The 14,550-nt window shown below is 35.0% G+C and overlaps 1 protein-coding gene across 1 annotated transcript in view; it reads left to right on the top strand.

The window, feature by feature from the left end:
* The first annotated feature begins 312 nt into the window (after window positions 1–312).
* LOC118191357 (coiled-coil domain-containing protein 97) overlaps window positions 313–14,550 on the top strand; it is a 170,800-nt gene continuing 156,562 nt past the window's right edge. Inside the window, exon 1 of the mRNA XM_085821986.1 lies at window positions 313–359. Within this exon, the coding sequence (XP_085678112.1) occupies window positions 328–359 (32 nt within the window). The 5' untranslated portion in view covers window positions 313–327. The remainder of the gene's footprint in view (window positions 360–14,550) is intronic.

Genomic DNA, 14,550 nt, shown 5'->3' with positions numbered 1-14,550 from the left:
AGTAAAGAATTTGATATTAATTTACAATAATAAACAATTTATTATTTTTATTTTTAAGAGAAAATAGAAAGTATTATATTATATACGTCACAACAGTGTAAATGCGAGACTACATTGTGACGTCATAAGCTTAGTCCCACCCATTTATGGACGTCACACAGCTCTTCCTACTGAACTTTGTTGATGCAGCCTATTCTGCGCTTTTACCTTATTTGTTTTTGTGAAACATATTAAGTAAAAATCATTTATTATTGGTCAAAAGTCTAGCCGGAGTGCTAGTGAAGATAATGACTGTTCTAAGCGCATTGTAACAACGCAAATATACATATGGGTGGTGAAAAATTACTCCACTTTGTGAGGTAAGTGGATTTTGAACATTTATTTATATTCAACTAAAAATTCGTTTATAACTGATTTTAAGAACAATGTTGTAATACAGCATAGAACTGTTTCAATTTCCTTTTAATAATAGTGTTAAGTGAATTAAGAACAATTTCTGTTTTTGAATTGATCAATTATGAGTGAACTTATAACTTTTAAAACAAAAGGAACCATGGTTAATCTTTACATTATGGTAACTTGGCGATTTTTTTGGCGAAAACTTGGCGACCAACTCTCCTACAGCAACAACTCGATTTTTTTTTCCCGCCGCCATTTTGTCTTCACGAAGTAAAGACATGTTTCTTTTCTTTTTATCTACTGAACACTTCTTCCAACAATCTACTAGCCGAATTACACTTATGCTAGAAATTTTATCTAACAAAACTGCTTAATCGTGACAAATATTCACTGCAAAATTGGGAAAAAGTGCACAATACCATACTCCTTACGCGTTTTTCAAAATAACACATACACATAAACCATGTACACGTCGACTTATTTTTACTTAAAAAAACATCCCAGAATTACACAAAAATGGCATTGCGCACACTCTTCACTATATCCATGTACACTGCTTTTTTCTCATAAATTAGAAAAATTTCACGAAAATACATGACAATTTTCTGAATCTTTAAACCCGGTAAAAAGAACATATATGAAATTACCTGATCGCGAAAAAGTATATACCCTTTCCAAATATGAACATTTCCACATATAAAATAAATAAAATATCCAAAAACTTTTACCTCTAAATCATCTATTATATTATATACGTCACCAACGAATTCATACCGCAAGCATTACAAATACTTAGTGTCAAATATTTAAATTATTTCTATGCACGTTTACTTCAACTAAAACGTATACCAAATTCCTGCAAACATAAAATTCGCAAAATAACTATCATTTAATTAAAATATAACTGAACCATGTACACGTCGACTTATTTTTACTTAAAAAAAAAAATCCCAGAATTGCACAAAAATGGCATTGCGCACACTCTTCACCATATCCATGTACACTCCTTTTTTCTCATAAATTAGAAAAATTTCACGAAAATGCATGACAATTTTCTGAATCTTTAAACCCGTTAAAAAGAACATATATGAAATTACCTAATAACGAAAAAGTATATACCCTTTCCATATATGAACATTTCCACGTATAAAATAAATAAAATATCTAAAAACTTTTACCTCTAAATTATCTATTATATTATAAACGTCGCCAACGAATTCATACCGCAAACATTACAAATACTTAGTGTCAAATATTTAAATTATTTCCATGCACGTTTACTTCAACTAAAACGTATACCAAATTCCTACAAACATAAAATTTACAAAATAACTATCATTTAATTAAAATATAATTAAATTCAAAAACACTACTTAAAATACAAATAAGCACATACATTAAATTAATAAAAATTAGCTTACAATTCTAATTACTTTAAACTAAATCATTGCTAATAACAATTTTCCCGATAATACCAAATTACTTTACTTCCACCTTACATTTAGAACAATGCATAAAAATAATATTCTCAAATAATTAAAAATACTAACTTACCTAATCTTCTTCAGAATCTTGATTACGTGTCCGATAAACTTTTCTTATTTCTGTTTCAGGACCTTTAAAATCATACTTATAGTTCACAGCAAGGTACCAAGTAAAATAAATAACTTAATAAAACATCTTTACTTCTATCTCGCACAACCTTAAAGAAACACTTATTACTACCCCTTTCAATCTCACTAAATACCCATTTCGAATTCACTTTAGTTAGGGCCATGGTATCCAAAAATTAACGAAAACTGTTTCACACAACACAGAATAAAGCCAAATTCAAAATTTCCAGATTTTTTCCCGATTTCCCCCCTTTTCCGATTAAAGAACCGTAATTCGTCCATTAATATCACATGACATATCCCATGATCTCTCATTTCCCTCACACAAAATAATGCGTAATCGGAACTGAGTACTGCTCACATTATTACCAAAGTGCCAGGTAGTAACCTTTATCGCCTCCAAAATGTCGCCAAACTACCAGTTACCGTATTCTAAAGATCAGCCGGAACCATTTTACGCAGCAATGTTACTAATTATGTAAAGAAAATTGAAACTATTTTAACTGCAGATGAAATTATTTAATAGAACTAGAGGAATGTGTCGAATTATTGAAACAAAAGGAAACTGAGTTAAGGAAGCTTGATTCTGAAATCGAAAGTTTAATTACAGATACTAAAGAATTAGAAAACGAAATAGATAATGTTCAGGAGTACACAGATAAAATTTATTTGTGGAAATTTAAAGGTGAAAAAATATTAAAAAATCAAAATAGTAAAAATAATTCTAATAGTATAATTTCAGAACAGGTTCTTGACAATATTAAATTACCCAAGTTAACATTACCGACTTTTGGTGGTAACATTACAGAATGGATAGCTTTTAAAGATCGTTTCAGTGCTTGTGTAAGAAATAATACAAATTTATCTAATGCTCAAAAATTGCAGTATTTGAAGGCTTCGTTAAAGGTGAAGCATATCGCATTATTCAAATTTCAAATTTCGGATTGTAATTTGGAAATAGCATGGAATCTATTAGACGAAAGATATTCAAATAAGAGAGAACAAATTTTTGCATATATTAAACGTTTTCTAAGCCCTTCTTCAAAATTATGGTGGGAACGTCAGGTAAAATGTAATGAGATTCCAAAATTTACGACTTTAATTGAATTCCTAAAAAACTATGCAAGAACACTTCAAAATAGCAAATCAACAAGTAATAAGGTACCTAAATCTGTGGTTCCAAATAAGAATAATGTTCTGGTTGCTACTTTGGGTTGTGGTTATTTTAAAGAAGATCATAGTTTAGCCAAATGTTCGAAATTTCTAAATTCATCGGTTCAACAAAGAATAGAATTTGTAAAATCTAATCGTTACTGTTTTAATTGTTTATCTAATATGCACTTGCTCAAAAAATGCAAGAATTTAAATACATGTCAACATTGCTTTAAGAAGCATCACAGTATTTTGCACATTGTAAATAATTCAAAGAATAAAACTCAGTTAAACAGTATATCTCCGCCTACGCAATCTATCCCTAAAAGAGATGAATTAACGAGTCCTAAGGATGTTTCAGCCACAGTTTGTGCCTCTCATTATGATTCGAATGCAAAAGGTAATCAAACCAGTCACATTTTATTGTGTACTGCTTTAATAAAAGTTCAAAATTCTGAACAACAATTTGTGAAGTGCAGATGTTTATGTGACACTGGATCTCAGAGATAATTTATTTCAAGGGATTGTGTGAAGAAATTAGGATTACGAGTGAAAGATTTTCTGTATCATGTCTAGGAGAATTTAATACTATAAGTAATGGGGAAGTCGATTTAGTATTCCCTTCTCATTTTAAAAGTGATATTCGTGTATCAACATCAGCGTTTGTACTGGACAAGGTGACAGATAACATTCCCTATGTATCTTTGCCATCAATCATCTTCGATAACTTCAGTGATTTACAATTAGCTGATCCATTATTTTACAAGTCACAACATGTTGACATTTTATTTGGAGTAAATGTATTTCTACATTTAATGACGGAAGAAATTGTCAAACGTGGTCCTGATCTACCATTTGCTCTAAATTCGAGGTTGGGATGGATAATTTCGGGTACTACAAAATTTTAATCTACAAATTTTGAGCCAGTATATGCAAATCATTTGAATACAAACACAGATGAGCTAGTAAATTCTTTCCGGGAGTTAGAAAAGTTTCCAAATGTACTTTCAGGTTCAATGTTCCGTCTTACTTTCTTTGGGAACATGCACAGACCTGACTCGGAACAGGGAGCTTACTAAAGCTATGTTCAATAACTGTGGGAAGTAGACAGGATACACAGGAAGGGTATACAAAACCCTTTATTTTTCACTCTTTACAATAATTTCCGTACTTCGGAATACAGAGACCAACTACTTGTGGTCTGAACGTAAGAATATAAAAATATTTAACTAAACTCTAACTTAACTTTGGAATAATAAACAAGGAAGATTGGCCGTATATTAACAGGAAGCCGTATGTAGTACAGAGAACTGTTAACACTACAATACGTTTAAAATTATCACGAGGATTAAACCTCTGGCCTGGAAGGCAAACAGCAACTGAATAAAACTTCTAAGGTAAGCGGCCTGCTTCGACTAACTCCTTCCTCTCTCTCGCTTGGCAAAAAAGCCACAACTTAAGTACTTGGCCTTCGCCAGACAAATTTTGCATAAATAAGTTAACGCTTTTAATTCTGGCCGGAAGTAGAAAATAAGAAGTGATAGTAAAGATTTAAAATAAAATAAACGTTAGTAAAACTTAAGATCCTTACATACTTCCCGCCAGAGTTAATTAGTTTGAAACTGAGGTCTAAAACGACCTTGTTGAAAACTTTTAGCTCTAGAATATAACGCGAGGCCAATCTTTTACAAACATTTCTCACTAGAAACTAGAAATTAAAAAAAAAAAAAAATTGTTTTTACAATAGCAGCTCCATGGACACCCAATTTTTCATCTGCACTGCATCTAAACAGGAGCTTTTATTCAAAGCTGGTTCCTTCCAGAGATCTGGAAGGAAAACTAGTTTAATGAAATGTTACACAATGAAATGGCAAGTAACATGCATATTTATATTTCTCTTAACATTCTTATTTCATTCATGACTATTTTAATTATCTCTCCCCGTGCTCTCTGACATGTGTTGTAAAAGAACACCAAACACGAATGTGTTTATGTATACGTGTTCAACACTGCCTCCTACAATCAAAACACTAACGTGTTAAAATTCAACATAACCAGACCTCGTAACACACCCTATCTTCAACTCTAACCCTGAGGTACTATTCTGAAAGTGGCTAACTCTGAAGTGTAGCGTCAGAGAGCCTAACTACATTCATTCAACCTTTAACACATATTCACCATAATTTGGTCTTTTTACAGTCACACGAATAAGTTTAAAATTTTTGGCATTACTTTCACTTTTACCATATCACAGTATTTCTTAACATTTAAAATAACAGTTCACATTGTATATAAGAACATATTAACATGCCGTTAATTTTACGCATTTTAAAACATACATTAGTAGTACATTGTTAACTTCTATTCTTTTCAAAGCAAGTGCCAATTCTTCTACAGTGAAATACTACATTTCAAAAAGTCTTTCAGACTAAAACTTCTTTCTTGCCAGAATGTTTTAAATAAAATTTATACAATAACTTTTACAATATTTAAGTATTTACACATTCCTATTATACATCAACTTTAGTTTTACGCACGAGTACTTGAAAAACATAATACCAAAATCGGTAACAACTCATTTCTCGCCTTTTTGGCGATAAAGGTAGACCTCACATGAGGTAAAACTTGTTGAAATCTGCCACTTGCAGTAAGAATGAAAGATTAACTTAAGTTTGCAAAGTAACATAAAATTTTACTTATCTTTGTGATATTCGGACATTCTTTTCTGAGCCCAGTACTGGAAGGTAGCGCAGATTCTGGTTTGATTTATCCTCCTTCTTGTGCGGGCTCGCCCTTCAGTGCCTTCCTCTAGAAGCTTTATTTTTCCTCCAGTTCGGTCACCCTTGAATACCTTCTTTTTCGCCTCTGCCTGTGGTCTTGGCCGTTTGATGGCAGCTGGTCTTGGCGGAACCGGGTCACTTCTTTCGCGTTCCTGCTTAGACCTCGTTGCTGGCCGTTCAAATTTTCCTTGTAACTTTTCCTCCGCCGCTGGTGGCCCTTCCGCAGTTCGGCGACATTTGCTGCGGAGAGTCCTGTCCGATGAGTTGATCTTCCGCTTGAGAGCCGGGTTATGGTTGCCGTTATTTCTCCTGGCTTTCTTTGGATTCGTCGTACTTCTCCCTTCTTCATTCTGGGGGTGTTCGTGAGCTCTCTTTTCTGGACGGTGGAACGGCTTCTTTTTCTTGTTACCGTTATTTCTCCTGGCGTTATTTCTCTTGTTCAATTTTCCAGCGGGGAAACTTTCTTTTCAATTGCTCCTGCCTCCTAATGGCTTGTCCTTGTGCTTGACGTTGTTCGACCTCTGGAGCTTGTGCCTGCCGTGTCTGCCGTGCCGGATCCTGCAAAAGATCTTTGAAAATTTGCATTTTATTACGATCATAGTAGGGTTTTATTTGATCAATGTTTGCGGAGCATGTTTCGCCATTCCTGGCTTTTAACACCACTACAGCGTGAGTTATTTTTTCTATGACATATGGTCCTTCAAATCGTGGAAAAAATTTGGTAGTTTTATCTTCTGGTGCTGAAGAAAGTGAATGCTTAATTTTTAACACTTCATCCCCTACTTTATAAGTTACTCCCCGTCGTTTCATATCATAATACAGCTTCTGTTTTCTCTGTGCTACTTCAGTATTCTTTTTTGCTTCTTTAATTAATTTTTCTATATCACCCATTTTAAATTCTGGGGCTCTTTGTTGCACATAAAATAATTTATCTAACGGCGTTATAATCTTTCTGCCTAAAAATAACTCAGCAGGAGTTTTGCCCGTTGTATCATGTTTTGCGGTCCTAAGGGCGAAAGCAAATACATTGACATAGTTATCCCACATTTTATGAAAATTTTTAACATAACTACGGATACTTTTCACTATATTTCTGTTGACCCGTTCCGCTATATTTGATTGCGGCCGATACGGGACCATTTTTAAATGACGTATGCCCAGTTTTTGGCACATGTCTTCAAATACATTACTTACAAATTGAGGACCATTATCCGATATTTAGGGGCGCCCCGTATTTTAAAATATATTTATTTAAAATAGAATCAGTAACTAATTTCGCGGAGGCTCGTTTTAAAGGAACAATTTCGGTCCACTTACTAAAATGATCAACCATAACAAGGAGATAGCGACTTTTATTTAACTGACTTTTTGGGAAAGGGCCCAATAAATCGATGCCAATTATTTCATTTGGAAATTCGGATTTAATACTATTTAGAAACCCGGCCGGGCGGAAATTAATATAATTAACTGCTTGACATGTTGGGCAGGACTGGACATACGCCCTTGTTAACTTTTGCAGTTCTGGAAAATAGACTGCCTCGCGTACGCGTTGGATAGTTTTTCGAATACCAGCATGAGAAGCTAAAGGGCTGTCATGCAACTCCTGCAGGATATTTAATCTAAGTCTAGCTGGGATAACAGGTCGAAATTCGTTGTTGGAATTCGTAGTTTTTGTATAAAATAATAGACCATCTATTAGTTCGTAATGGGCCGCCCTATTTCTTATCGCCACAATATCTTGGTGGCTAAGATTTTCAGGATCCTTTAAATACTCATAAATGCTTCCAAACTCAGGATCCTTACCCAGTTCGGTTACTACAGTTTCTCGGGAATTTATTGTACATGCTGTGAGCATTGCCACATTTACAGTATTACTTTCTTCATCTATTTTAATTCTGGATAGGGCATCTGCTACGATATTTTCCTTTCCGGGGGTATGCTTGATTACCAGATTATATTCTTGTAGCTTGAGTGCCCATCTTATTAACCTGGTGTTTTGGCCTCCTCGGTGATTGCGGTGATTTGTGCCCAGAGGGCGCACCGCACAAAAAGTTAGTTGCGTTACAGAACGTAAGGGAAGCGGACACGCCAAAATGTCGGGCGTATTACCGCTAATTGAGGTAATTGCATCGTATCTGTCAGGTGGCAGAAAACTAATATGATGTATCAATTCACATGCCAGGTGGCAGAATATGTCTATCATGTACAAGCCAGGAGGCATAACGCTTGTAAACATGCCAGGTGGCATACGACTTGTAAATAAATTGTAAATAAATGTACAGTAAAATATCTTGGTGCAATAGATCAAGGAACAAGCATCAACAACCTTCTGATCATTTGGATACGTACATTTTTTCTGGTGACACCGGACTTGATTTGTGGAGATGAAGAATGGACGAAGAAAATTAGTGAGTTCATGACTGAAAAGCCAGGATTTAACGCGAAGAAATTCGAGGTAGGCCCTTTTTCATTTTCCCAGTTTTGAATAGAATTGTTGAATAAAAATCTTGGTGATTATTATAGTTGATAGAATCTAATGGTAAAATGGAGGCTATGAATAAGGCAAAGAAGTTGCGTACAGTGACGCGTAACTTAACTACCAAGTTGATGAGTAAAATAGATTCTGCATTGTTAGAAGAGGGTGAAACCGCGGATGAGAAATTAAAAGAATTACTCGAAATGTTACTTGAAAAATCGCAGTTGTTGAAACAATACGATTCTGAGATTGAAAAACTTATAATTACGGAACAGGAGTTAGAAACAGAAGTAATTTCCGCGCAGGAATATCAGGAAAGAATTATAAGTTTTAAATGTAAAATTCAGGAAAAATTAAGAAAAAACGCGTGTAAAGTTGAATCTAGAAATTCTAGTGAGGAAACTATATCCCCGAAGTTGAAAACTTGTGAAGTTAATACTTTAAAATTGCCAAAATTAACGATTACAAAATATTACGGTGATCCTTGTTCTTGGCTTGAATTCTGGAATCAGTTTAGTAATTCCATTCACCAAAACGAAAGTCTCAGTTCGGTTGACAAGTTTTGTTATTTAAAATCGCTTTTGGGAGGTTTAGCTTTAAATGCTATTAGTGGATTAACATTTACTAGTGAAAACTATACGGTGGCTGTTGATATACTAAAAAACCGTTTCGGCAGAGATGACCTGCTAATTAATGCGCATATGAATAAATTGTTGAGTTTAGAACCTGTAAAATATTCCGGAAATACGGCTTCTTTGAGGAAGCTTTATGACGATATAGAAATACAAATAAGGAATTTAAATTCTTTAAATGTTACTAGTGGTTCTTATGGACATTTATTATCCCCTATTTTGTTAAAGTTAATACCCGAGAATTTAACTCTAGAATTCACTAGGAAAAGAAGTGATAAACAAAATTTCGATGTTAATGAACTACTAACGTTCTTGAAAACGGAAGTGGAATGTAGGGAAACATCAATGATGTTAGCGCGTTCTAAGAATTTTGATTTAAATGAAACATCAATACGAAACAAAAGTTCCCATCAAGGTTATCAAAATAAATCTTACATGCATTCTAAAAGAAATGATTACAATACGAATAAGCAAGGTGCTTCGGTATTAACTAGTCAAAGCGAAACTCCCTCTAAATACTTTCAAAAATCACATTTTAATCCAAATCGAAAGTTCTCTACCCCGCCTAAGAAAGAGAATCAAAATGTCTGCATATTTTGTTTATCTGCTTGTCATATGAATCATGATTGCGCACTTGATTTAAAGGCTCGCCGAAAGGCATTAATGAATCGAGATTTATGTTTTATTTGCTTTTCGAAAGGGCATCCAAGGCGTTTCTGTGCTCATAAAGATGAAAAATGCAGACTTTGCAATGTCCAAGGTTTACATAATTCGTTAATATGTGACGCCGCATCGAAAGGTTTAGAGACGGATACTTCCAATCAGACAAAACAAACGCTAATCCCTGAAGCTTCTCTTTCGCTCTTATGTAATGAAAATAATAACAAAATTAAACCACCGACTTCCGTTCTTTTACAGACGTTTTCGGCAGCAGTTAGGTGTAAAGGGGGGAACGAAAAGGTATTACGTTGTATGCTAGATTCAGGGTCAACAAAGTCATTCATCTTACGAGAAGTGGTTGATTCACTGTGGTTGAAAATTATTAATAAAGAAGCACTTATTATTTTCACATTTGGATGCAAAGATGCAAAAGAGCGCTTGTATGATATCGTAGAAATCGTACTGCAAAATGTAAACCATCCCAATAAAAAGATAAAAATTAACGCAATAGTCATTGATTCTATAACACTAGGGCAAGTAAAAGTTCCTTCTCGGTGGATACGACAGATAGCGTTTGAGAAGGGAATAGAATTAGCAGATGCTGGTACAAATGACGAAATTCAAGTATTAATAGGTTCGGATTATATTTGGGAAATTTTAGGAGAACGAAACGTGAAGATTTGTAAAAAATTAGTCGCAACAGAAAGCACTTTCGGTTTTGTGATTCAAGGCAAGGACGAAGGATCAAAGTGTAAGGACGCAAGAGTTAATCATATAACCGTTGTAAATGAGGACTTAGATTATGAAAGAGTTAAAAAATTATGGGAATTAGAAGCAATTGGGATAAGTTCGGATAAAGAAATATCTCTATCAGATAAAGAAATTTTAGAGTCATTTGAACGAAATACAACTTACAAGAATAAAAGGTATGAAACTCGATTATTGTGGAAAGAGGGTGTTGAAGGTTTAAATAACAATTATGAAATCGCGAAACAGCGTTTACAATTTTTAAATAATAAGTTTCAGAAAAATAGCGAGCTATATTTAAAATATAATGAGATAATTAATGAACACTTGAGAGATTGTATAGTGGAACGGGTAGATACGTATTTAAATAGTAGTTTGAAAACGGGGTATTACATGCCTCATCACGCGGTAGTGCGCGAGCAGAAGGATTCTACAAAGGTTCTAATAGTTTTTGACGCTTCTTCTAAAAGTAAGGGAAATTTATCACTTAATGATTGTTTGGAAAGAGGACCTAATTTAAATCCTGATTTGCTAAAGATTATCATTAAATTCAGGGTACATTCAATTGCGTTTTGTGCCGACATTCAGCGTGCATTTTTAGAGGTAGGCTTAGCTAAAGAAGATAGGGTTTTTTTTAAAGTTTTTGTGGATAAATGAAGAAGGGTCAAATCTCGATCACAGTAATTCCAACTTACAAGTTCTTCAACACAATCGAGTTCCTTTCGGGGTCAAGTGCTCACCTTATTTATTAACAGCTACAGTAAGACTGCATTTAAAAAAGTATGAAGATGCCTACGAAGAGGCATGCAGTATGTTAAAAGAGCTTTACGTAGATGATTTAATTTCTGGGACAGTTAATGTAGCAAAGGCCTTACATTTAAGCAAGGACATGATTTTCATTCTTAGCGAGGCCAGTATGAATTTACGTAGATGGGTTTCAAACTCACCTGAGCTGAATGAACTATGGAAACTTAATGGAATTGACTCTCGTGAAACATCTGAAGACTTTTTGGTACCGTTGAAAGTTTTAGGTCTTATCTGGGACAATGTCAATGATAATTTGAAAATAGATGTATCTCAATTTGAGAAGTTACAAAATCTCAAAGTAACTAAACGCATCATTTTAGCAGCATGTGGTATGCTGTTTGATCCCTTGGGAATTATGAATCCATTTACTGTTCGAATTAAACTCTTAATGCAAATTATGTGGGAAAAGGGTATTCAATGGGACGAAAATGTTCCCCTTGATACAGAATTCATATTTCAGGAATGGTTAAAAGAAGTTGAAAAAATAAAGTTTTTCGAAATTCCCAGACAGTACTTCAGTGATATGTGTTGGAAGTTAATAGAAGTTCACATATTTTCTGATGCCAGTCCCAAGTGTTATGGTGCCGTAGCATATTTTAGATTTAAGAAGAAAAATAAATGTAAAACAAGTTTCATAATGTCGAAATCCCGTTTGGCTCCATTAAAAAGGGCAACACTCCCTAGGCTTGAACTTTTGGGAACATTAATTTCTGCAAGATTAGGTTCGTATTTGCAATCGATATTTCCGCAGTTGGATAACGGAAATATATTTTACTGGACTGATTCCCAAATTTGCATTCACTGGATCAAGGGATCTGCCAACGAGTGGAAACAATTTGTTAGAAATCGTGTGGTAGAAATCAAGGAGAAAACAATTTTAAACAACTGGTACTTTTGCAGTGGCAAGACAAACCCTGCTGATAAACTTACGAGGGGGATGGATGCTGAAGCTCTAATTAATGATAGTGATTGGTTTTCTGGGCCACCCTGGCTTTCAGAAGTAGATATTCGACATCACATAAACGAAATGAATACCGAAGCTGACTTGCAAAACGTTAGTGAAGAACGAAAATGTGTTACTTTGAAAACACTTGTGGAGTCTACAGAACCGTTACTAAATCTTAAACTGTACGGAAATTTAACCAAAGTACTGGGAATAATGGCTTATGTTCTGCGCTTCGTGAACAACTGTAAATCCGCTCGTGAAAAGCAATCTGGTATGCTTACCGCCTATGAGTTACGGAAGGCTTCAGAATTTCAAAGGTGGTTAGCAAATGAAAACATAAGGTGGATATTCAACCCGCCAGCTGCTCCACATCATGGTGGTATATGGGAGGCAGCTGTTAGATCTATGAAGCTGCCTCTGAAGAAATGTGTTGGAACTCAAATTTTGACTTATGAAGAGTTTCTAACTCTAATTGCACAAATTGAAGCATGCTTAAATTCGAGGCCAATAACACCGGTCTCCAGTGATCCCAATGATTTGACAGCTTTGACTTCTGGACACTTTATTATAGGGACCTCTTTAACAGCTGTTCCGGAACAAGATTTAACCGAAGTACGAGTGTCTCCATTGCAAAGATGGCAACTAACACAGCAGATGTTCCAAGGGTTTTGGAAACGGTGGTCTAAAGAGTACCTGTGCCAACTACAGCAGCGTAGCAAATGGAGACAGCCTAGCAGAAATATTCGTCTAAATGACTTGGTTCTCATTAAAGAAGATAATATGCCTTCATTACGTTGGAAACTCGGGCGAGTAATAGAAGTGTTTCCTGGAAGAGACAATAATGTCCGAGTGGTTAGACTAAAAACTGTGCACGGGGACATTAAACGTCCTATTACCAAACTGTGTCTTTTACCAGTTGAAGAACATTAACTTAAGCGTTTTGTTTATATTGAATATGTTTTATTATTATTTTCATTTCTTATTGTACTAATAATTTTATTTGTTTGTTCTAGTTTAACCCTCATAGTTAACGTTTCAATATAGTAAGATATAAGATGTTTTGCTAGAAGATTGGTAAGTGTAACATGTAATTTTATACTTTTTGAAGGTTTTTGTATGTTTTCAGTTTCTATATTTTTCATTACTTGTTTGCATATATTGAAGATTGTATTAAGATGAATGTAATTCATCGGGGGGGGGGGAGGATGTTTTGGCCTCCTCGGTGATTGCGGTGATTTGTGCCCAGAGGGCGCACCGCACAAAAAGTTAGTTGCGTTACAGAACGTAAGGGAAGCGGACACGCCAAAATGTCGGGCGTATTACCGCTAATTGAGGTAATTGCATCGTATCTGTCAGGTGGCAGAAAACTAATATGATGTATCAATTCACATGCCAGGTGGCAGAATATGTCTATCATGTACATGCCAGGAGGCATAACGCTTGTAAACATGCCAGGTGGCATACGACTTGTAAATAAATTGTAAATAAATGTACAGTAAAATATCTTGGTGCAATAGATCAAGGAACAAGCATCAACAACCTTCTGATCATTTGGATACGTACACCTGGGGATAAGTTTTTCCCTGAGTACAATCTAGTTACCGCCGCATGATCAGAGTACACTGTTATTGGCGCCTTTCCAAAATAGACTCGGAACTTTTGCACTGCTAACAGAACTGCAAGTGCCTCTCTCTCGGTCGCGGAATAGTTTCTTTGTGTTTGATTTAAAGTTCGACTAAAAAATGGCACGGGCTACTGATTTTGTGAAAGTACCGCTCCTACCGCATAATCCGAAGCATCCGCTGAAATTTCTAAATTCTCATCCTTTTCAGGAAATTTCAACACAGGGGCTTGCGTTAATGCTTGCTTTAATTTTCGAACGCTCTATTGGCTTCGGCCGTCCACGAGAATCTTGCCTTTTTCCTTTTTAATTTTAACAATGGTTCAGCAATAGCTGCAAAATCTTTTATAAAGGACCTATAATATGAACAAAGTCCTAGAAAAGAAGAGAGCTTCTTCGCCGTGTTTGGAGTCGGATACTTTTGTACAGCAATTATTTTTGATTCGTCTGTCTCGATTCCTTTCAGAGATATTTTGTAACCTAAATATTTTAATTCAGGGGCTGCAAATTTGCACTTTTCGACAATAACTTTTAGACCGGCCTCATTTAATAAAGAAAACACCTGTCTTAAATCCTGTACATGTTGGTCGAGATTATCACTAGTAATAATGATATTGTCTAAATAGATAAATGTGGACTTTCCAAGAACAGGCCTTAACACAATGTCCATACATCGCTGAAATGTTGCCGGTGCCCCTGAAAGGCCAAACGGCATAC

This window comes from Stegodyphus dumicola, chromosome 8, assembly GCF_044657685.1.
Source record: "Stegodyphus dumicola isolate Sdum_Otavi_A_Nest chromosome 8, ASM4465768v1".
NCBI lineage: Eukaryota > Metazoa > Arthropoda > Arachnida > Araneae > Eresidae > Stegodyphus > Stegodyphus dumicola.
Note: the sequence above shows the minus strand (reverse complement) of the source record. Positions and strands in the feature narration are given on the sequence as shown.